At 41.4% G+C, this 23,513-nt stretch overlaps 1 protein-coding gene across 5 annotated transcripts in view; it reads right to left on the bottom strand.

The window, feature by feature from the left end:
* The window catches only part of JAK1 (Janus kinase 1), a 647,675-nt gene that overhangs the window by 193,652 nt on the left and 430,510 nt on the right, over nucleotides 1–23,513 (bottom strand). For all 5 annotated transcript variants that reach the window (XM_085602371.1, XM_085602373.1, XM_085602374.1 and 2 more), the window contains 3 exons: nucleotides 19,593–19,680; nucleotides 2,664–2,791; nucleotides 1,191–1,326 (listed from right to left, as the gene is read on the bottom strand). In XM_085602371.1, the coding sequence (XP_085458497.1) occupies nucleotides 1,191–1,326; nucleotides 2,664–2,791; nucleotides 19,593–19,680 (352 nt within the window). The remainder of the gene's footprint in view (nucleotides 1–1,190; nucleotides 1,327–2,663; nucleotides 2,792–19,592; nucleotides 19,681–23,513) is intronic.

The following is a 23,513-nucleotide window of genomic DNA, read 5'->3' as shown; positions in this document are numbered from 1 at the left end:
ACATTCTTTTTGAAAATTTGAACCTGTTTTTCTATCACCAGGGATAGAGAGGCCTTGATAGGTAGTCAGAATAGCCTTAGTTCAAATAAGCGAATACATGAGTTCCTCTTTTGAGACAGCCACATACGCTCACCAACCTAGGAGTGATGCTTTCGTGACTGGTGCCTGAATGCTTCCCCTTTTTTAGTTTTTAGCTGGATGGTCCCATCACTGTTGCGTGGAGCTAAAGTCATGACTTACTACCATTTTATTGGTCAGGCTATCCTAGTCCTGATTTCACTGCAGTCAAAGATTTCAATGCAGCAGGTCTCATTTTCGGCTGAGGAACCAGAGAAATGGAAGAGGACAGCAATCCTGCAGTGGGAAACACCAATTGCTTTTCTGTCTGACCAGGGATCTATGATTACTTGATATTATTGAGACTCGCTCACTTACAGAAAACCAAAAACTAACTAACAGTGATTGTACAGCTTATGTGCAGTGAAGAAAGTGGGATTTGATTAGCCAGTCACCCAGATATTGATAAACATGCATTCTGTTCTTGCAAGTAAGCTACAGCAATGGGCTGCTTTTCTTAAGTACACTCTGGGTAGATTACAGCCCAAAAGATAGAAAGAAAACAGAAAATGATGCTCCCTATTGCCCCCCGCCCCCATCATGAATTTTTACAATTATTAAGAGAGGTGGTGGCTCGGATAGTTTTATGCATAATAATTTATTACATGACCAATAATAATATGCTAGCAGAGGACCACCGCCTCGATACAGATAGATGCACTAGCACGGTATTTGTGATGTTCACTAATGTGAATTGTACATGCATTTAAAAAAGAAAAACAGGGCAGGAAGTGTCTAGGGAAAGAGAATACTTAACCTAGGGGGGAGTGGTGAGTTATGGGAAGATAAGCGCTGTCTTTCAGCGCGCCTGTAGATACGAAGTTGAATGTTGCTTTGTGGGTGGCCTACAGTAAAGTGGTACTAACAATGGACTGCCTTATGAATTTGAATTTTATGATACAGAGAACCTACACACCAATGGAACATGCAGCCTGGACACCTGTGGGGCCAATGCAAGGGTTGAATTGTTTTAAGACACCACAAGAAAAAGGTGTTTCAAAATCACTTTAACCAAAACGTTTTTGCCTACTGCCTAATAAATCATTAAAACAATTATATTTACAATGCCATACCTTGATTGGAAAGTACAGTTATTGGTAGTCCAGGGTCACTCAGCTTTATGAAAGGACCATACTCCTTGTCAATTCCTTCTCTGGCCAATAAAATATTTTTACTGCAAACATTTCCATGCACTAATTCTTTATCTTCCTATGTTTATGAGACAAAATAATTCTATTAATGACATCATACAATATGACCATTACACAGTAAAATAACAATTTTATTTTTGTCATGGTCATTCAGGTAAGAAAAAAGAAGAAAGCTTTTAGAGACTTAAGAAGTTCTGGGAGTAGCATGTGTTGCAATAGAAATGATCGGAACTTCATGCTCCATATTCAAGGTTCCTCTTACAGTAAGAAGGATGAGCAGTAGCTTGTGTAGTAAAAAAAAAAAAAAAAGAAGCGGATAAAAAGAAGCGGACCTTCATGCTCCACATTCAACATTCTTCCCAGAGAGGAGAACTGCAGGATGACCAGTAGCATGTGTTGTGATAAAAAAAGCAGAAACAAAGAAGTGGAACCCCATGCCACTTATTCAAGGTTCCACTAGCAGGAGAACTGAAGGGCGCTCAGGTCAGGATCTGACTAACGTTTCACTCACATACAGATGCTCAAGTTCAAGACACATACAATACATTAAAAAACATACACGTGCGACTATTAGGAGGGGAAATGTTGCAACTGTAAACAATGTGTTCTGTGGTCACAACATGGTTTGAGCTAGAAGGCTTACAGTATAATAAAGAACACATTTGTGTTGGGCTCCTATCATTTGAAGGTCATTCTATATTCCTTCCCAATTACAGATCTACCAATGGACACGTTCCACGCATTTTGAGAGTGAAATAGAATTTATTAAAATTCCCTTCTCATTGACTAATTGTATTCTGAGAGTGACTCAAAGCAGAACTCAAAGACTGTACCATAACGTTTCAAAGTCTCCAGAGCATTATTTACTGTGTGAACAATTAGCAGGATGTAAAGCTGAAAAAATATTGGTTAAAACCTATCATTTACTACACTGTTTCTGTAAGCCTCTGTTGCAAAGATTTTAGGATCACCGAGGCAAACATTAAGTGGTGATCCATTCAAGTAACTGCAGATAATTGCTGACAACAAGAATTGCTTCTTTTTGTATTTTTCTGAGGTCATGTTTTAATGTGAACTGCAGACACTTTAAGAACAGGCTATGTACAATAAAAATTGACTGATGTGAGGCAGAGTATTCAGATTTGAGTTTGTTTACATCCTTAATTTAAGTGAGTTCCTGGTTACATTTGGCGTTGGCTGCACCTCCAAGCAACAGCATCTAATGTAATAATGTTAATCTCAGCTCATGCAAATTAGTGAAGTAAGTACCAAGAGCAAACAACATGGAGGATCAGCCAGATGCAAAAGCTTTCCTATGAAAAAATACTTAATTTCACATGCAAGGCATAAAAGCGTATTCTTATTTCAACCCGACTGCACACTCATGTTACTTACCAAGTAACTTAGTGCACTGGCCAGTTGCTTGGCGACTTTAAATTTCCATGGAGTCGTGAGAACATCACTTTTGCGACGCATGAAGATGTCAAGGGCACCAAAATCTACAAACTCCTCAACCATAATTGCTACAAAAACAAAAGAAGACTTTGCTGCACAGTGTATTTACAACAAACACAATGCTTAGGTTGAACATTTAAAAAGCTTGTACCTTTAAGAGAGAACTTCTCCAGTACACTTTGAAATACAATTTTATACATGAAAAAAGTGTGAATGACTTGAATTCAACATGTACAACAGGAGAAAAGGATGAAACAGGTCAGTCTTAAATACTAACCTTCACAGAGAGAGCAATTCCAATGTGAGAGAAGACGCCACTCAATATTTCAATCAAATCATTACCCATGGCGTGAAAAATGGCACTAAAATTAGAAAAATCACTGGCAAAGCAAATCATCTGGCCTTGTCAAGCTGGTGTGATACATTTGTTTTTTTATTGTAAGTAAATGCAACTAAAAGAAAAGATGCTGCCCCTTAAGTGTGGCGGTCATATGGTTGTAATAAACATTTTAAATATAAAGAATAATTATCCTATAGTTTATTTTCAGTTCTTAATGTGCACAGAATAATGACTAAAGGCTTTGAATTGCCTGTAACATGGAAGACATGGTTTAAAAGACAAGGATCCCTAACAAAAAGGCTAATAAATAGAAAGCTGAAAGCATTGACCAAGTGAACTATTGACCCACAAGCCGTGATACTGAAGTGCACTTTTAAGGCCAACGCACACATATGATCAAGAAAAATGCAGTCAGTGAAATGGGCTGACCCACTGGCCTAAGCTGTACGCTATATTGGGGGGGGGGAAGCAAGACGTGAATGACAGTTGACCTGACCAATGGATTACGAGGGCTGACACAAAGTACCTGTTTTATTAAGTTAATATCTTTTTGATTATATGAGGCTGGTGAAAGAAATTTGAAATGTTATAACAGGTGCTTGACACATAGCTGGCTGTCACACAAGCATGAGTAGAACAGAATAAAATTGAAATTATCCAAAATAGATACAGATTAAAAGAAGAAATACACTTATTGCAACTGAATTCTATAACAAATATAAATATGGTCTCTGGTTCAAAGGCCTGGCTCTTGGAACAGACCATCTTGTTTTAGTTTATACTATAGCGATGGTTTTTAGCATGAAAGTTTGATTGTTTCCATGATTCACGTTTGCTAGAGTTTAATCAGAATATTCCAACTTTTGCTCAGATACAGTTCAGTATGTTTTGTTGCATAGCCTGAGAGGTGACTTAGGAGAATGAACAATTGTACATAAGAATTTTCAAACCGTCCTCTTAGCAAGATCTTGGCTATTGTGTTGGATCTGACAGTATCGTACAAATCACAGTTCAACATGAAATGTTTCCAGTCCTCTCTTGCTCCATATTGGAATGTATCCAAAACTGCAGGATTTCTACTGTTCATGAAGTCATTTAACTGCAAACAACCCCCTTTTGCTAGAGCAGAGTATCCTCTCTCTATGGTTTAAAAGCAAGAATAGGTATTAAAGAGCATGTCGCAAAAGGTCATAAAAGTCTGTATGACTTCTGGGATGTATTTTTCTAAGTAACCTGAGGATGCAATTCATATTTAGGCTTGGAAAGTGTTATTTGAAAATAGAGGTTATCTTCTTTTTTGTGAGTAAGAGGATGTGGGGCAATATCAGGCCAAGTATCTTGGTTTCTTTCCACTGTTGGACTGCATAGGATGATTTGATATTTACGAAGAAGTATTTGTTCAAGGCCCAGTCAAACAAATTGTTACCGGGAGCCCTTTTCTTTTCAAACCATATTTTATTGGCACCATTTGACAGTTGGCTTCAGTCGAAAGATACCCGAGGTACGATTCCAGAGCAGCCGCTGGGAAGCTTGATGGTAGCTGAAACATTGATTTTCAGAATCTACTCTTGAAACAACCTAATCGGCTTGAGGTCTTATCCAAGCCCCATAATCTTGGATCTATATAAAATTTGGCTTCCAACATTTGTTCGGAAAACTTTGTCAGGTTGTTCTGAGAAAATACAGTCATGGTTGAGGGCGATCCTCAATATTGCATTGTCTGCAGCCTTAAATGTGTTTTATTGCAGATTGAATGTGGATATTCCATTAGGGTGTTCTGTCATTTATTACTCCGATGTATTGAAAGGCGTCAAGGTCTTCCAGTTTTGTCAACTTAAAGAAGAATAAATGTTTTTTTCCCAGCATTTTGTCTTAAAGGTCATGAAGAAATCATAAGGGTTGCAAGCTGAAATGAGACCCTCATTTGTGCACAAGTGGGCCAAACGTTTGCCCTTTGCATCTACTTTTATAAATGTGCGTTTTACTGTCAGTATTCGGTCAGCCATTTTGAATGTAATTGTTGAGTAAAAATTCATCTACTCTCATCTTGCAATTAAAATTTCCGGACGGTTAAGATGTATGATTTTAACTGACAGGGTTTGGACATAAGTTCCTTAATGCAACTTGAAAGATGTATGAAACAATCCATCTTTTTCTGTTGCACGTAGTGTTTATTACCCGTAAAATAGTATTTTCCAGCAGTCTGATGTTGCAAATTTGTAGGTTTTCATGAATGTTGCCCCATACTTTGGTTGCAATCCATTTGCCAGCTCTGCACAATATCTGTAGGCGAAAGCTGTTCTTGTTTTCTCCCGCTCTACTGTACATTCAGAGTGGTTAATGTAGTTAGGTAAAAGTTGAGGTCCATGTTTCTTTAAGTATTATTATGTCATGGGACGTTAGGGAGCTTAATAAATCACTATTGCCTGCTATTTGTGCCACGTTCCAGGAAATGACTGATGCGGTTGCTCCCCAGCGTGGGTAGATTTCCTCATTCAGCGCAGGTTGTTTCTAGTCAATATGTTTCACCATGGGCAATTATACCCAATTTTCCCATTGATTGTCGGTAGTTCCTTCTACAAGTGTATTAGTTCTCTTATTTTATTGCCTAGTTCCATTTTGTTTTCTTGGTCAATATTCATAGTTGCTTGTTCTGTACTGTTGCTGGTTAAAGGCTTCTCTGGTTGGATTTGAATGAAGGGAATTTTGTGGCTGCAAATGACTTTTAGGGTCGGCGGGGGTGTTGACTGGCATGTTTCCTTTATGAACTTGAGTCGTACACAATTCTAGTTAGTGAAAACCAATTTGCTAGCTGCATGGTCTTGCATATGTGATCTATTAAACTTAAGTTCTAGTGCCTACTAGAATACATCAATTATCACTATGGGTGCTGTTGATATGGTGTGTTATAATCTGGAGATGGTTTCTTACAGTACTGTCACCCAGTTTATCTATCAACCATTTATATACATTTTGATCCTCACTGAATCATTTCCTCCTTTGTTGGTAGATGGTGACATATTTCACATTGCAAAATCTATTTTGTCTTTTACTCAGTTTTGACTTTATCTAAAACTTTGATTGCTCACAACTTGCAACAGCAGGGTGTGTTCCATTTCGGTATTAATCCTAATGTCTGGTCGCTCTACTTGACCAAATTCATCCGTTAGGAGGCAGTATCTTTGTAACTCTGTAAAGTTAGCCATTTAAGGGTCAGTTTCTTGCTTGTGTGGTTTTTCTGTATATTGCAGCTTTCATTAAGCTTCCCTGTTTTGCTTCGGTTTCCTCTGTGTCAGCCATGATCATTGTGTGTTTAAATGCCTCATTGGTGGCAGAAGAATGTCTGGCTTTGTTTAACGTCTTTCCGTTGTCAGGGTTGCTGAGACTTCCAGTTATATTTGCTTTTCTGAGATCTTGAATTCCCGTTGTCATTTCTGTGTATGGCATGGTTAGTAATGGTGCAAATTTCATGGAATTGCAATTTCAGGCATTATCTGACTGTGTAGCGTTACAAGGTCTTTTCCCAGTGATTAAATAGTTGAATCCTGAATGGGATTTTGCTGGTTCGTTTCCGGGTGCTGCTATTATAACCATTTGTGTAGTACTATCAGAGAGGGATTTTGTCTTACGGACTGTTAGATTTGCTTGTTTTATGTTTCGTATTGTCTCCCGCCTGATTGCCCTGAAGCGGACCTATATGTACATTTGAGGTGCTTAGATCAGAGGCTTGGTGTTAGACATGACAGTATAATGACTTACTTTCATTGATATATGGACTGACTTCATCATCTCATCCGTACAGCCCAAACTCAGTGTCAATCTTGGGAAACGTTCTTTGTAATATTGCATCCTGGATGTGATGCCTGTAGGTTCTTTCCTTTGTACTTTTGTGGGTTATGCTTATAGCTCCTGAAAGTCTTTTTTTCCTTCCAAGGCTGGCTCCCATAACTTGGCACAATGCGTTGTTTGATGTAATGGTTTTGATCCCCATATATCGGTACGGATGTAGAGTTGGGGGCTGACTTTTCAGTTCTTTTTACTATTTGCAAAATATATTTTTCTGCGGATGGAAAGAAGGGTGTAGATTGAGGGTTTAGTTTGAAGGCCTTTATGTTGGAAATGACTGGTATATGAGATTCTGTTTTGACTCTCCTGTAGATGTGTTATTTACAGTATTTGCAATGTCCAGTTTGGCTACTACTTCAGGAGTCCATTATTAGGTCTCCACCATTTGTAGCATACATGAAACTGGATTTTTCTATTGCAGACTGGTTCAGAGGTTCTAGGTCTTGGCAGGAGAGATGCTCTGTTATGTTTCTGACCAGCAGTTCACTAAATGAGAGCTTGCTGATTTGTAAATTCAGATTTTTGGGTTCTAGTAATCATTTGTATGTAACACAACTCTAATTTGTTTTCCAATTATTTGATGCATCTTTAAAGCTTTTGATTTTAGTTTCCGTTTATACTTAGGCACTGACCTCACTCTCTAAGGTTACCACAGGGAGCCTTACTGGGTGCAGGAAAATAATTCTGCCTCTGCACAATGTTGGCAGTGGTAGCGATAAGGATAACAGGAATGGTGTCTCAGTGCTACTAGTGAAGGTTACTGATCATTGCAAATGGTGTAGCTTAGCTTTCGCTGATGTGTTTCCCTCCCTTCCACGTATGACCCCTCTTATCCCTCTCTGTTCAGTAATGTGCAACACTCTGTTTCCTGCTATCACTAATTTCTCTAATTTTGTCCCTATTTCATTTGGGTTGGTCTAGTTTTTCTGCCCACTCTTGTTGCTGCCCTTGGAAGTGATCGTTTCATAGTTGTGAGCTCCTCAGGCTCTACCTGCACTGCCTGTCTGCACATTTTGATGAACCTCCGCCTGAATGACAATCCCTCTAGCACAAGGAAGATCGTTTGAGTATGGGGCCTCACAACATTTTGCCACACTGTTGCTGGACATTAATATCCCTGGTGGCTGTTCTCTTAACCAGTACTTTAGTAGTGTAGTCTGATTTTGGTGAGGAGACCAGGGAAGTTTCCTTTTCTTTTGACTTTTTATATTGTTCAGCATGCCAGTTGCTCTCTTCTCAGCTCTTTTCCAGTTTTCTATTGTCCACTGCCTTCTTTTGGACGTTTTTTGCTGTTATTTATCTGTTATTGCCTGTTACAACAACATCTTTTTGTTTCTTTTGAGAAATGGCACTCCCTATGCTTCGTACTCTCAGAAAGTTAGGAGAATGCATTTATTCTCTATCCCTGAAGCACAAGTTTCATTTTGTTTCCCCTATAGCAACAAAAAAGAGCTTTAAAAAGAGGTTGAAAGGTTGAAATAATTCAGGTATTGTGTTGCACTATGAAAGGTGTGTGCACATATTGAGAGTAGCAGGATTAGTATAGACATTAGCTCAAAAACAACTTAACATGACTTTGCGCCAGGTAACAAGTACGGTTCCACTTAAGGGCTTAGCACCTCTCTCCTCTAACTAGGCATCCTCTTGCTCTCGGCCCCAGTTCCATCTCACCGAACCTGCTCATGCTCTAATCTGTCTGCAGGTAGCTCAGGCCACTGCATGCCTGGTGGGCTGGGAGCTGATGAATAGGTGATACGAAAGCAGCCACTGTTGAAGGTTCTCTTGTTGTTGGCTGTTATTTTTGAGCACCTTAGCTCCAAACAATGCAAGGAAGCATAGACGAAGAAGCTGCATCAGCAGCTATGCTGACCGATTCTCTATCTAAAATGTGCAACCTGCCTCTGTCAGACGCTTAGTGCACTGTCGTGCCTAGAAAACCATGGTACCTCGGAGAGGAGCAAGTCATTTGAGGTCCAGGTTGGCAAGTGGGCTAAAACTTTCTCTAGGCCAGACCTAAAGATAATATTTTGTGGCAATTCCAGACCTCGTAATCCTAACCCTATGTCACAATTGTTTAGAGGTGTTTTAATTTATCTTCTAGAGTACTTGCATACTAGTATAGCCTGTATTAGCAAACCCACCAACCAAGGAAACATCAAGATGTTTTAGAAAGTCCAGAACCGCTTTCTAAAACATGCCATTTTCTTAAAAGAATTAAGAAAGGAGCACCACATATGTCCTTCTACCTTGCACCATGCAGGTCGGTGAAGATGGTCAAGAAGGTGTTTGGAACAAAGGAGAGGTAGAACCAAGAGTAGAGAAAACACCAGGAAGGTCATGATGTCTTACTGACTAAGCTCCAGCTGTTGCAACCACATAGAACATATTTCAGAATATGAATACCGGTTAGGTAGAGCACATTGGCAGGCTAGCCTTAAGATGGGAAGTAGCACAAGTGACTTTTCAGCAAATTTCAAAGGTGTAGACATGCCATAAATGCTGCATTAGCTAGGGTAGCAATTCTTGTAACTGCAAGAAATGCAAGAAACAATTCAGCAGGCACCTTCTTGCAGTTGCCAAGTTCCTACCAGAAGAAACTTTAAAACCTGTGATCACAAGATGATCTGAGACTGTGTAGGGCTCTGTGTTCTCTATTAAATGGGGGGTTCTATTTTGGAATTATTTTCCCTCCTTACACTGTCTTCCACTCTCAACAGGATCAATAACAATCATTTTATTCACATAATGGAAACATCCGAAATGCATTTCTCCATGGAACTCCATTTTTATTTAGTTACACTAAGGTTGTTGCTAGCTACCCTTATACGTTACCTTTTAAGAAATAGTACTTCTGTTATCCTTGGCCAAGTCTGACACCAGTGCGGACTGCACTTCCACATGTTTTTCAAGGTTATATTTTAAGCAGATCTGTGTGCTATGGCCAATGTGTGCCACAGGTTTTGTTGCTAAGCTTTGTTTAATACGCTGTCATTAGAATGCACTTTGATAGGTGGTCATGGCTGAAACTCTGAGCAATCTCAGCCCAAATATTGCAATTTGGGGCCAACATCGTCAGATAATCTAAATCCTCCCTAATGGCACAATGAATATCTTCCTAGAAAATCAAAGTTGTGAGAAGTCTAGCTAACAGTGTATGCGGTATAGTTTCTCTAGCATTTGTTGGAAGATTGCCTACATATTTGTTTTTCCATTATACAATGCCAACTAAACATAATTTGATAAGGCAAACTGTTTGACAGGTCTCCCCAAAGCTGTTCCCAAGATTCCACTTCATTATTTCTGCCTACAGTATTCCTTCATTCGTTTGTTCACTTAGTTGCTGGCTGGTTCTTCCTCTGAAACATTTAGGAATATGAAGAGTTTTAAAAAAACATTTCGAAATCAACTTTTGCTTTGAGCAGTTTTGACAGTTTTTTAGTTATTAGGGTCCTAATGCATGCCTTGTCTTTGCCAGTCATCCTGACATGGCGAATACAGACTTCTTCTTGCAAACAAGAAAATATCATTATACCTCAATTCAATTGAATGGATTACTTGATTATACACCAGGATAATAAACCCATACATCTGTCATGGTCTAAAAACAAAATCTAAGGTGCTCTTGCAGCTCTGCCTTAATTAAAAGAACTTTTGATCCACAGTTACTATAAAAACAGCTACAATATCTTAGGCTGAATAATGTCAAATCCGAGAAGGATGACATCATTCTGTATCTAAACTGCAAATCTTTCATACAATTTCAACAGCTTTCATATCAATATCATCCTTCACCAGATATGTAGGGTTTATTTTCCAATGGTGAAATCCATCCTACTATGGGTTTCTACACGGATTAGACGTTTTGACTGGAAACGGAACTATCGGGCAGGCTATATAGGAGAGTTGAAACATGGTAATGACAAAGGGACTAATTTGCAAGGAATGTGGACAACTTATTTCCATTTAGGAGCACAAGTGTTCACTTGGTGCATCAAAATTCTTCATTTGGATTTACAGAATCGGAATGGATGACATGTGTCCTCTATGCATCTTCATTTATGAAAACCAGGATGATAGCACCATCAACTTCACCTTTATGGATCTTTACTCAACTCTTCTGTCTTGTTAAAATACTGTTTGGAAAGCCCCCTTTGGTTCACTGCTCATTACATATGCAAAACCTCAACTAACAGAATGATGCTTTTAGGCAGTCAGATTAATTAATCGTCCTCCACCATTTTGCTTCTAACCCCCACATAATGCTCTGGATTTTGAAAGACAAGTTTCCTGTGAATTATTTCAGGTTCATTACACTACCTACGGAGACACAAGGTGATCTGACTCAGGATCACAATGGTAATTTCACATGATAATTTCACATGATAATTTCAAACCAGGAGCTGAAAGTAATCTTCTCCTGGAATTACCTTTGTCATCAGGAAAGACGTAAATGCAGTCTATATTACCATAAAACGTTCTTGTTGCCTTGACTAGCATTGTTACAGCCAACCTGTAATATAGGTCTTTCCGATTCTTCCTTGCATCTTCTCTGGAACGATTGCTCCTTGCCAATTCTCTAATCATGCCTTCCCTGGATTTCACTAGTGTGAGGGTAGCAATCTTGCAGTGGAAGATAATAATTCTCTCTTTTAGATCTTCCAAAATTACTTTCCACCACATTTCAGCACAACATGTGCTCCAATCTCAGTGCAGCGGCTCACACAGTGCAGCGCTGCTCTCAGGTGAACTACAAAGTAAAGTCTTTCACCTTACGGCCAGCTCTACCCAACAACTTTCATAGTTGATTTGTTTTTTGTAGCAATCCATCCAGTAGCACTTTGAGGTATTCCTAATTTAACAGATTCCAAACTGTACACTTTTATATCAGCACACAAATTAAATATTACTTATACATTGTTGTAGGATTTTTCAACTCATTTTTAGAAGGAAAAAATATCAGACAAGTGACTGCAATGTTACCTTTAAAACAATCAGCTACAGGGAGGAGCCAAGTACACATCTGGGACCTTCAAGCTTGAAGCAAAGACAAAAAAGCAGCAGGTGTTTGAGAGATGGTTTGATATGCTTCAGCTAGTTTCTTACCAAACTGTATTTACCTTTCAAAGCCCTTCCGGATACAGCATTGTATCTAGCCACAATCCATTTGGAAGGTGAATCGCGAAGCACTTACTGCTCATTTATTTCAAATAAAATGAGCTGAAATTGAGTCGAGCTTGCTTGACAAGCCACTAAGGGATTGAGAATGTTTTATAAACATGCTGCAATCACATACTTCCTACTTGAATAGCTTTGCCTTCCAGAGGACATATCTTCTCCTGGGAGCTCAGAGATCGGTTATCAAATTAATTAAGTAATGCAATTGTCTTGAAATTGTCTTGTTTACCAAACAGTTATAGAAAATGAGATTAAAAAGTAGCATAATAAAGTGGAAGTGGAACTATTAACACATGATGTTCACTGGATACCAGAAATCTGTGTCAGATCACCTAAACTTCGACTACTGATAATTGTCCATTTGATTACTAACTTAAAGTGGAATAACAACTACTAATCACTTGGATAAGATTCTTTCCCGTGCTATGTCCGAGATGCTACATAAAGGAGGAGCAGACTGCTCGAGCCCCCATTCTAAAGGAAGGAGTGATTTAAAGGCAAAAGGGCAGGGGAGATGCTTGTAATAGACCACTTTGGTAGAAGAAAGTATCGAATAAATTAGTTAAATATTTATTTCGGTAGACAAGGAGATACTTTAAGCACTCTACCAGGCAGAGGCCAGATGTGCCACAGGATGCCCCATCTATGGGATGAGTTAGTGGTGGAGGTGCAAAGTTGGTGGGTGGAGAGTAGCCCTGGAAAACATTAGGATCAATAGTGTGAATGAAGACTATCTGCCACCTTAGTTTAAACACAATATTTGGCCTTTACAGTGGACGTAACCTCACAGCATGCCATGTATTGAATCAGGAAGCCATGGTAAGACCTATTTATGTCATTTATCTTAGGCATTGCTTAAAAATAAAATAAAAGAACAAAAGTATAAAAGTAAAGAAAATGGAATATAAAAGATAAGGAGAATGTGGAGAAATGGAGTCTGGCCGATTCTGCTGGTAATACAAGAAAACAATCTTTGAATTAAAACAAGAAATCTAGTGTATTTAATGATATTAGTTGTATTTGTCCTCACAGTGAAGCCTATTCCATACACTGGTATGCCATATGAAGGGTGAAACATGGTTTACAGACTACTAGATATAGGATTTGGTTTAATCACAGAGACTGGTTCAGTCAATAATGAGCAACGTTTAGAATAAGATACAATCTCCGTTACAAGTCAGACCTTAACAACAGTTCTGTATACACAAACTGTTTGAAAAAAATCAAGCCTGGGGTGCTTTCTTCACAACCCTGTACTCAATCCACTGCTGATTCAGCAGTATTCATTCCAAAGTAATCATTTTTGCTCTTCTTGAGTCCTTGGTTTTCCTCACTTGTTCATTACTTTACTTTGTGAAATGTAGAACAACCAATTTGAAATAGTAAAAAGTCATTTGTCATACACTATATAAAAAGTCCATGTAATTGCAGGGCTTACTTTATGAATATGGTAGATGCTTTTGGCTTCAGCTTTGTTTAAGTGTTTAGTTTCTTTATCTTTTTTTAATGCAATGTTAATAACTAATTCTGAGCTATAGAGATGTATAGTGCTTCCTGTTATTTTTTAACAGTACATACAATTTCAAAGATCTTCTTAAAGATGTTAGTTTGTGAACAAAAATAAATGTTTCACGAGCAAACTACATCAATGAAAAAGGGGTACAGCAACGGAGGCCCCAAACCTGAGGAGGTTCAAAACTGATCTGAACAGGAAAGGCCAATGTGAGTAATAACTTGTGAAAAAGTTCTGTGAACCACATGAAAAGAAAGCCACACAGGGAGACAGCCTAAATATTCAATCAGTAACCTTTCCTAGAGAGGCCAATGCCTTTGCACAACTAAGAGACAAAAAAGTACCTGGTATCTTTTCTGATGGTCTATGTGTACAAATACCCATCCTCCAAGTTTTTCTCACATTGGATCAACTTCCATTCACTGATACAGTGAGCCTGCAAAGTCAGACTTACTCAACATAAACCATATCCTGACGGTGTACTGCTAAAAGTGCTATATCCATGTTGATGAAAATGGTACACTACAACTATAAATTGCAATCTACAAAGAGAAGGCGTTTGTTCCCCCATGTTGGGTAAAATAAAACAAATATTGAAACACGCCCCTCCCCTGCACCCTAAGAAATCTTTCCTGATAAAAATATGAAAAGGTAGTATTTGAAAACAGCAGCCCCTAAGAAGGCCGAGGTAATACGTTGACCAGTTTAAGGCTGCCTAGGAGATATTATATTCCTAAGTGATTGATCCAACTGAAAAAAAAGATTAATCCAAAGTTCTCTCACTTCTCATCATTGCCCAGGGTACATCAGTAATTCTAGATGTCACCACCTTCCAGATCCTCAGACCCAACAAACCAAATCTGGGAGTTTCGTCTTGAAAAAAGCCATAATCCCATCTATAGGAGGGAAAGCTAGTTCAGAAAATGACATCTGGGATTTTGGATCGCTCAATGATAACTCTAGAATTAAATGGGTGTCGTACTCAAACGGAGAGAGGATACCATCCAAACCTGATGCAAAAATCGTGTAAATATGGATGGAATCATGCTCCCTGGAGATGAAGAAGTACCTTTACCATAGAAAGAACCTGGGTGAATTCTACTGGGCAGAAGTAAAGGTAGACATATTTAAAGGTAGTTTGAATATCTGTTGCAAATCTCTTAACTGTTCTTCTATCATTTATACTGCAAATAGGAGAGTGAAGGTCCTAAAATTCTAACCATACAACACCACCCTAGTGAGTCACTAATTTTGAATGCTTCAAAAGAACAAGTGACTTAACTTCAGTAACATCTTATCTAAGAAGAGACTTTCTAGCCGCAGATTCTTACCTTAGAATAATCCCCAGGCATCAGACTGGATCCGTAAATGTTTTGTGAGCTGTAGCCCTGTAGATGGCGCCGATCAGCTCCACGTTGCGTCATTCGCATCAGAAGTGTTGTGTGCAGTACTGATATTGAATCTACTCCAGTGGGCAGTCAGCTTCTTTTCGTGACTTTCCACACCAGGAGTGCAGAGCCACAAAGAACACTGACCACAGGTGTGGAAAACAAGAGCCCTGAAAGGGGGCACTGCCCTGTCCCTAGAAATCTGTTTGCAAAGTGGAGAGGATGGGTGAGCCGGTACAGAATCTGCGGCTAGATAGTCTCTACCACATAAGGCGTTACCAAGGGTAAGTAACTTGTTCATCTGATAGTCTTCAAGCCACGGATTCCTTACGTTAGAACAGTTACCTAAGCAATACCTCTTCGGAGGCGGGTCTGCAAAACAATTTCGCACTAAAAAGTCCTGCACAACCGAACAGGCAAAGTGCCCCTCCTTAAGGACCCGATTGTCCAGGAAGAAGTGCTTGGTAAGGATTTTCAGAACTGCCTACACTGCTGTCTGGAAGATCTCCAGGACAAGAACTCTGTATGCTAATGCAGTAGTTGCAGCCGTAGCTCTGGTGGAATGAGCACACAAACATTCTGGGGATTGCTTCTTGGCTAATGCATAGCAGATTTTGATACAGAGCATGATGGTCTGTGAAATGGTCTGTTTCTGTACTGCCTTCCCTTTCTGTGCTCCGACATAACCCATGGAGAGTAGGCCATCCACTCGGAACTCTTGTGCGGTCAAGGTAGAATGACAATGCTCTTTTTGGGTTCAGCCGGTAGAGTCGCTGCTCTTCTTTAGAGGGATGGGGAGGAGCATAGATCGGCAGGGTGATGGACTGGCCTATATGAACGGGAGTGGCCACCTTAGGTAGGAAGGAAGCTTTATTGCGAATACAAGCTTGTCTGGAAAGATGTTGCGATACGGGGGCTTAGATGAGAAAGCATAGGTCTCTCTGACCCTCCGGGCAGATGTTATTGCCACTTGAAAGGTCACCTTGATATCTACAAACCTGAGAGGACAGTTGTGTAGTGGCTCGAAAGGAGCACACAAAAGGAAAGTCAGAACAAAATTTAGGTCCCACTGAGGCATGATGAAGGGTGGAGGTGGGAACAAGTGTTGAAGACCTTTCAGAAAAATATGTGCAATAGGGGACTTGAACAGGGATGGCTGATCAGGCAACTGTAGAAACACCGAAATGGCATAAAGATAGCCTTTTAAGGTGCCTTAAGCAGAGCTTAGCTGGGCAAGAGAAAACAGAAGGACCTGAGAGAGGAAGGCAGAAAGGGGACCAATCTGTTTTTCTGCGCACCATGCCACAAACTTGCTCCAATGGCAAGCGTATACCGTCTTGGCGGAGGGACGTCTGGCTGACAAGACGACATTACAGACTTCGGGCGGAAGGTCAAAAAGTTGTCAACTGTTGCCGCTCAATCTCCACACATGAAGATGGAGCGTTGACAAGTTCAGGTGGAGAACCCTCCCCTGCCACAAGACCCCCCGAAGGGGCAGCCTGATAGCAGGGCTGATGGCCATGCTCAGCAACTCAGGACACCAGACTCTCCGAGCCCAGTCCGGAGCCACAAGGATGACTTGGGCCCAGCAGTTGTTGATCTTCTCCAGAACTCTGGCCAGGAGTGGTATGTGTGAAAAGGTATACAGGAGGCCTAAGCTCCACTTGAGATGAAAAGCATCTCCGAATGAGAGCTGCATTGGAAACTCCAGCTTACACAACTGCTAACACTGCAAGTTCTCAGCGATGGCGAACAGATTCACCCAAGGTTCTCGGCACATTGCTGAAAGAGACCTTGCACCACCTACGGATGGAGATGCCATTGGTGATCCATTAGGCATCTTCGGCTGAATTTGTTCACCCTGGCGTTCAGAAAACCCGCCGGGTGTTGACCAGCAGGGAAATGCCCTAACGTTCCAGCCATGTCTAGAGATGCAGGGCCTCTTGACAAAGGGTCCAAAACCTCCACCCACCGTTTGTTGCATGACCACAAGGCAATGTTGTTCTCAATGAAAAATTCTAAATGCTCACGTTCGCACAAGTCCTGTCTGCCTTGGACCGGGGGGACTGGATGGTAGCACTGGACTTGCAGGACGCATACTTCCACATCCCCTGGCTGCCCACAGACGCTACCTGTGGTTCACGGTAGGTCACAAGCACTTTCAGTTTACCGCGCTCTACACTGGCTTTACCAGCTCGTCTTGAGTGTTCACCAAGGTGATGGTTGCAGCTTACCTGCGGAAATATGGTATGGCCGTTATCCCTTATCTCCCCGACTGGCTGCTGAAGGTGGGCTCATCCTGGACAGTCATCTCCCACCTCCAGACTACGGTGGACCTCCTTCACTTGCTGGGGTTCAATCAATCAATCAAAACATTTATATAGCGCACTACTCACCCGGAGGGTCTCAAGGCGCTAGGGATGGGGGGTCTGCTACTGTTCGAACAGCCAGGTCTTGAGCTGCTTCCTGAAGGCGAGGTGGTCCTGGGTCAGGCGGAGGTGGGTCGGGAGGGAATTCCAAGTCTTGGCGGCCAGGTAGGAGAAGGACCTTCCTCCTGTTGTGGCTCTTCGGATGCGGGGGACGGTGGTGAGGGCGTGGCTGGTCGACCGAAGCTGGCGGATGGGAGTGTAGAAGTTGAGGCGGCTGTTGAGTTATCTTGGGCCTTGGTTGTGTAGGGCTTTGTGAGAGTGGGTGAGGAGACGGAAGGTGATTCTCTTGTTGACCGGGAGCCAGTGCAGGTCTCTCAAGTGTCCGGAGATATGGCTGTGTCGGGGGATGTCGAGGATGAGTCTTGCTGAGGCGTTCTGGATCCGCTGGAGTCTCTTCTGGAGCTTGGCGGTGGTTCCGGCGTAGAGGGCGTTGCCGTAGTCAAGTCGGCTGGTGACGAGGGCCTGGGTGACCGTCTTCCTGGTCTCGGTGGGGATCCACCGGAAGATCTTACGTAGCATGCGCAGGATATTGAAGCAAGACGAGGAGACGGCGTTGACTTGTCTGGTCATGGAGAGGGAGGAGTCCAGGATGAAGCCCAGGTTGCGTGCGTGGTCTGTTGGTTTGGGTGCGCTGCCCAGGGCGGGGGGCCACCAGGAGTCGTCCCAGGCGGAGGGTGAGGAGCCCAGGATGAGAACTTCCGTCTTGTCTGAGTTCAGTTTCAAGCGGCTGGTCGTCATCCACTCGGCTACGTCTGTCATCCCTTCGTGTAGGTTGGCTCTGGCGGTGGCGGGGTCCTTGGTGAGGGAGAGGATCAGCTGAGTGTCGTCGGCGTAGGAGATGATGTTGAGGTTGTGTTGGCGTGCGATGGCCGCGAGGGGGCTCATGTAGACTATCAATGTTCACTATCAATGTGCCAAAGTCACACGCGATACCTTCTCAGACGCTTCCTTTCATCAGAGCGGTTCTCAACACAGCAAAATTTCAAGCTTATCCTCCCAAACCGTGAGTACAGGATATTAAGGCTACGATACCAATGTGTCAACATCTATCCTGGATTTTAGTGAGACTGACTCTGCGGCTGCTGGACCTTATGGCCTCCTGCATCCTGCTTGTGACACATACCTGGTGGCATTTGCAGACTCTGTAATGAGACCTGAAGTTCCAGTGGGCGCAGCATCAGGAGAATCTCTCCGAAATGGTCCAGTTTACCAAGGGAACTGCAAAAGATCTGCAGTGGTGGTTAACAAACCACAATTGGGTCATCAGCAGACCCCTCTCCCTTCCCCAAACAGATTTGACAGTAGCGACAGCTGTGTCACTCCTGGGCTGGGGTGGCCATCTGGGAGAGGTGCAGATCAGAGGCCTCTGGCAGAATCAACCTGCTGGAGCTCCAAGCCGTCTGACTGGGACTGAAAGCCTTTCTATCCTCCATCAAGAGAAGGCTAGTGCAGGTGCCCTTAAAGAAATTGAGAGGGCACAGGTCTAGGATTGGACAAAGTCCTCCGTACTTCCTGGGCACCAGAAAGTAGCGGGAATAGCAACCACAAACTTCTGATCCCAGCATCATCTCTATGGCTGCCTTGGAGAGGCAAGAGAGACACCACTTCCTGGCAGAATAAGGAGAAATGGTCCTCCGCCAGCCTGTCGTAAGTGGGTGGCATAGGTGGAGTGGTGGTCACGAAGGGGAGAGAGCAGCCCCTTCAGACAATCTGCCTCTTTATGTGTGCCAACTGCACTTTTTTGTCCTTCAGAGTGACACAGGGTGCCCGCCTGGGTTGAGTCTTTTTGTTTGTCTTTTTTGGCACTTCACTGGAATATATTAATTTCTTATTAGGAAAAGGTGCCTTGGCCTCAGATGGATGTCATGCTCTAAGAGCTCCAGAAGCCGGAGAGGAGCAGAATTGACAGCACTTATAGATTTCACAATCAAAAACTGAATTTTATGATGTTGAGGAAGCTAGTTATTTAGGTGTATTGATAGTGCTCTTCATCAATATCTTCCCAAGGATACCCCTTTTACCACTGAATGTGCCATTATGACAAAGGTGCGATAGATGAGACATGGCAAGTAAAACTTACATTGTTAAGGGTTACATATTTAGAGTTGAAATCTATTCAATATTGCAATAATGACTTCACGTATATCATGGCATGATTAAGATAAAATGGAAACTTACTTTCCACATCACCAATGCAGACCCCATGGAGCAGGACAATGTGTTTATGCGAAACTTGCCTCATCATGCTTGCTGTTTCAAAGAAAGCCTGGCGAAAAAGTCACATTATAAAAATAGATAAAGTTTATATATTTGAACAAAATCATAATATAAGGCACACCATCCCAATATAAAAGCTTAACATATTAAAGACCTACCAGGTAATGGTAAGGCAGTGATCTGGGAATACATTCTCCTTCACTCTCTGCGACACATGGCTCTGTTCAACTTAGCAGTAATTCACACCTCATTTGCTCGTAACCATCTATATATCTGTGACTTTAAGGGCTTTAAAAGGTCCCTTACCACATGACTAGCTAACATCAAAAGATATTGTCAGTGAGGTCTGCCCCAACATTTCCCGTTAATTTGACTTGCAGGATTTGATGTGATTCAAGTAGATTCCATGTGCAAAGAAGCTGGATCTTGATATATTTTTAGTTAAATTCACTAAATTTTTAAAAATGCAGTAGAAAATCCCTCAAAAGAACAGGTACAAGCACTTGCAGTATGGGAATATCAATCCTACACAACCAAAATGTGCTGCTCTCATGGTGAACCAAACTAGGTTTCCCATAAAACATGACAATTACAAAAAGAGAAACATGAAGGCAAACAATTTCACTACCCTCATAGGCAGACCAACAGAATAATCATTATTCTTGTCTCTGTCCACAGAAATAAACATATTGATTCACTCCAGAGACCTATCGTTACTGTTCCCATCATCCCCCTCCTTCCTATATTGACTGAAGATACTATCCTTATCGAGCTATAAAGAGCTATCCGGAGCTTTACATATCAATCTGAATGAAAGGACACAAAAAGACGGAGAGGTCAATCGTGCGTTCAATAAAGACCACTCTGGAAACCAATAATGCTTTCTGCATGATCCACACTTCCAAGGTTTCAATGAATGTTCTACATTTTTTTAATCTTTCAAAGGCAAACTGTGGATGGGAGGCTTTACAGGACAGGCAGTTCCCAAACTTACACCCACCCTTGGGTCACAAGCACTAAGTGTCCAGCACTGTCTAGGCTAACAATATTAAAACATCAAGAAGCAGAAGGACAACTCAAGAGCCAATACCCTTCCAACTCATAACGAGAAAATCAAATCCAATAAAAACACACATATTCAGGTTTTACACTTTTAGCAGGGTAACAGATAAGAAGTTTGAAGAAAACACTCAAATATTCCTGTGTATCTTTAAATATGCTGATGGTCTAGCCCCTACTTATCCAAATGAAAAAGTTATATCCACCCATGCATCCATAAGTGTATGCATTGAGGGTCTACAGCAGCTTATCTTTTTCACCTTCTCACTATAGGCAACATTGGCTTCTACAATTTAAAATGTTTAGTGGAATCATCACTCTCTCATTATAAAATTACTGTGATAAGAAAGAATGCAGTCACTCACACCAAAGTCAGGCACACAGTCAGGCAGGATGGAGTGATAAGAGGTTTTGAAAGCCTGCAGACAGGTTTAAAAGGATTAGAACTGTGTAGTGATGTGGTATTGAATGGAATGTTCCCTGTGTAAACAAGAGGGATGATGTATTGATGTGGAATGACAGTATCTTCCTAACATAAGTGCCGAACATGAAATAAAAAACCTACTTGAGTATCTTCAGACTCTTGTTTGAAGACCCTGCCTTCCAGCTACAACAGACTGCCACATCCTCCAGATCAAGGCAACAGCAAATGCCATCTAGTATAAAGACAAGCACATGGCCAGGCTGAAATCGGGCATGAGCCTTGGCAAAAAGGCATCATTTTCTACCAAGGCACTAAGCCCTGCATTTGGTAAACGTTTACTAAATGATACTGAAATGGGAGTTCTAGTTTCTTGGAGAAGCTTAGCAAATAACAGAGGGCAAAGATCCATAAGGAATTAAAATCACCAATTTGAACCTGGATCAAAGATTGTGTGAAGGGGTAAAGATGTAGGTGGAATCCGTATCAAGAATCTGGATGCTTCCTTCAGGAGGCTTGAGACAATAGGAGGTGAAGGAATAAGAAAAAAACGTTGGGGAATTGCAGAGATCTTACCTTCGAAAAAATCTAGAACTGGCAGCAGATAGGCAGAGAATGAGCGATGATCTTCACACTAGCTAAAGGGTGAGGCAGGGAGTCAACAAAAACAGAAATGGTCTTGTTTTGGGAGCGCCTACGTTGATTGCCCACAATATGCACCATCTGTGTGTCTACATCGGTCTCAGCCATAAAAGTGTGCTGACATAGAAGAGAGGTGCATGTAAACAGAGAAAGGAGATAGGCAGCAATAGATGAAAACTAAACCTACTCTATGAGATAAAATATGCCACAATGCAACAAATAAACCAAGTAAAGCGAAAATGATAATGCATCTGTGAATTCAGACTAAAAGGTCAAGATAAAATAATAATGATAGAGGGGGGCACAACCACAATCGGGAAAATAAAAAATGACAGCAAAAATAAAATCTTTAGCATCAACGACCCATGCTGCAGCAAGGTATTGTTCTTTCCGATAACCTTATATTATTGCAAACGAAAGGTTCAGAAGGACTCCTATTCCAAACTGTATAGTTACCAGATAGGGTTGGATATGTCAAAGGAACCATATGACGTTTGTGACTTTCTTATAATCAATAGTAATTGATATCAACAATGTCCTCTTGTTGAATATGTTTTTTTGTCTAACAGTGCAAAGCCAATTGTTTATTTGGTCTGACATAAGCACTTTGGGCCTGGTAATGGGAACATAGCCCTGTATAGATGCAAATAAAATACAGTGTTTCAGTAGCCTATGAAAACAATCCCTCTGCCTGTCAGCCTAACCAGTAGGGAAAAGGAAGATGGGAGAGACAGAGTGGAAACAATTAGAGGAAGAATTCAAACTTGTTCCACAGCAGGTTTATAAACAATAAATTATATTTGAGGGTACTTAAAGAAGGTATTTAAAGGGTTCTTTAAAGAAGAGGAGGGTATTTCAAAAGCCAAACTACACTAGCTTTTGCCTAATTGGCCCAGAATACGTTGGTATTGTCTCGGGAAGAAAGCATTTTCAGCTTCTAAACTGGTCTTCAGTTATGCAAGAATTATCCAGTCTACAACTTAACTTGGTAATTTTATTGCAGGAAACTGATCCTGTGACAGCCTGATGCATACAGGATATGGGAACAGCAAGGCTGAAAAGGGACTACAGAGGTGCAAGAAGCCATCGTAGAAAGCCAGGCTGACAGGCTCATGCATAAGTGAAATTTAGAAAAACAACCTTGAGTAGATATACACTTTCTGATGCAAAAAAACCTCTTTGTGAATAATCGAGCCAATCCATGAACTGTATTCTTGTGAGGAACACACCAACTCCCATTACAAGCTCTTCTTTTGAGCAGTAGGTGCAATGGTGTAACGAAACCTGAGGGAGCCCACCTGCAGAGCAAATGGAGGGGGCCTCCCCATGCTTCGGAACCAGTCCGGAGCGCTCAGCTGCTGCCCGTGCATAGTACTGGAGGGTGCCCCTGAAGTCAGGGGCTGCGGGGCTATTGTTACACCACTGAGCAGGTGTTGAATCATGTATTTGGGAACATGATTGATGATTTACTTAGCTCTCAGGAGTGGTCTCTTTTACAGGGACCCCATTCAAGGATTTCTTTTGTGTTCCACCTGACACCACCGTTAAGAGAAGACAGGGTTTTTTACATATTCAAAAAGAGGTCAACAGAACTCTAGTGGGTGGGAGAGGATCCAAAATATGTAAAACATCAAATAACTCCTAGGTTGGGCGGTGTGACGTCCACTGATATTAGATGGGAACCTACAAACACATTCAGCAACGTTTCAGATTCCATCAAACACAAGGTACACTCCAGTAAATCTTGGCACCTTAAAACA

Source organism: Triturus cristatus, chromosome 4_2 (genome assembly GCF_964204655.1).
Source record: "Triturus cristatus chromosome 4_2, aTriCri1.1, whole genome shotgun sequence".
In the NCBI taxonomy this organism is placed as follows: Eukaryota; Metazoa; Chordata; class Amphibia; order Caudata; family Salamandridae; genus Triturus; species Triturus cristatus.
This window is presented reverse-complemented; position numbering and strand designations above follow the sequence as displayed.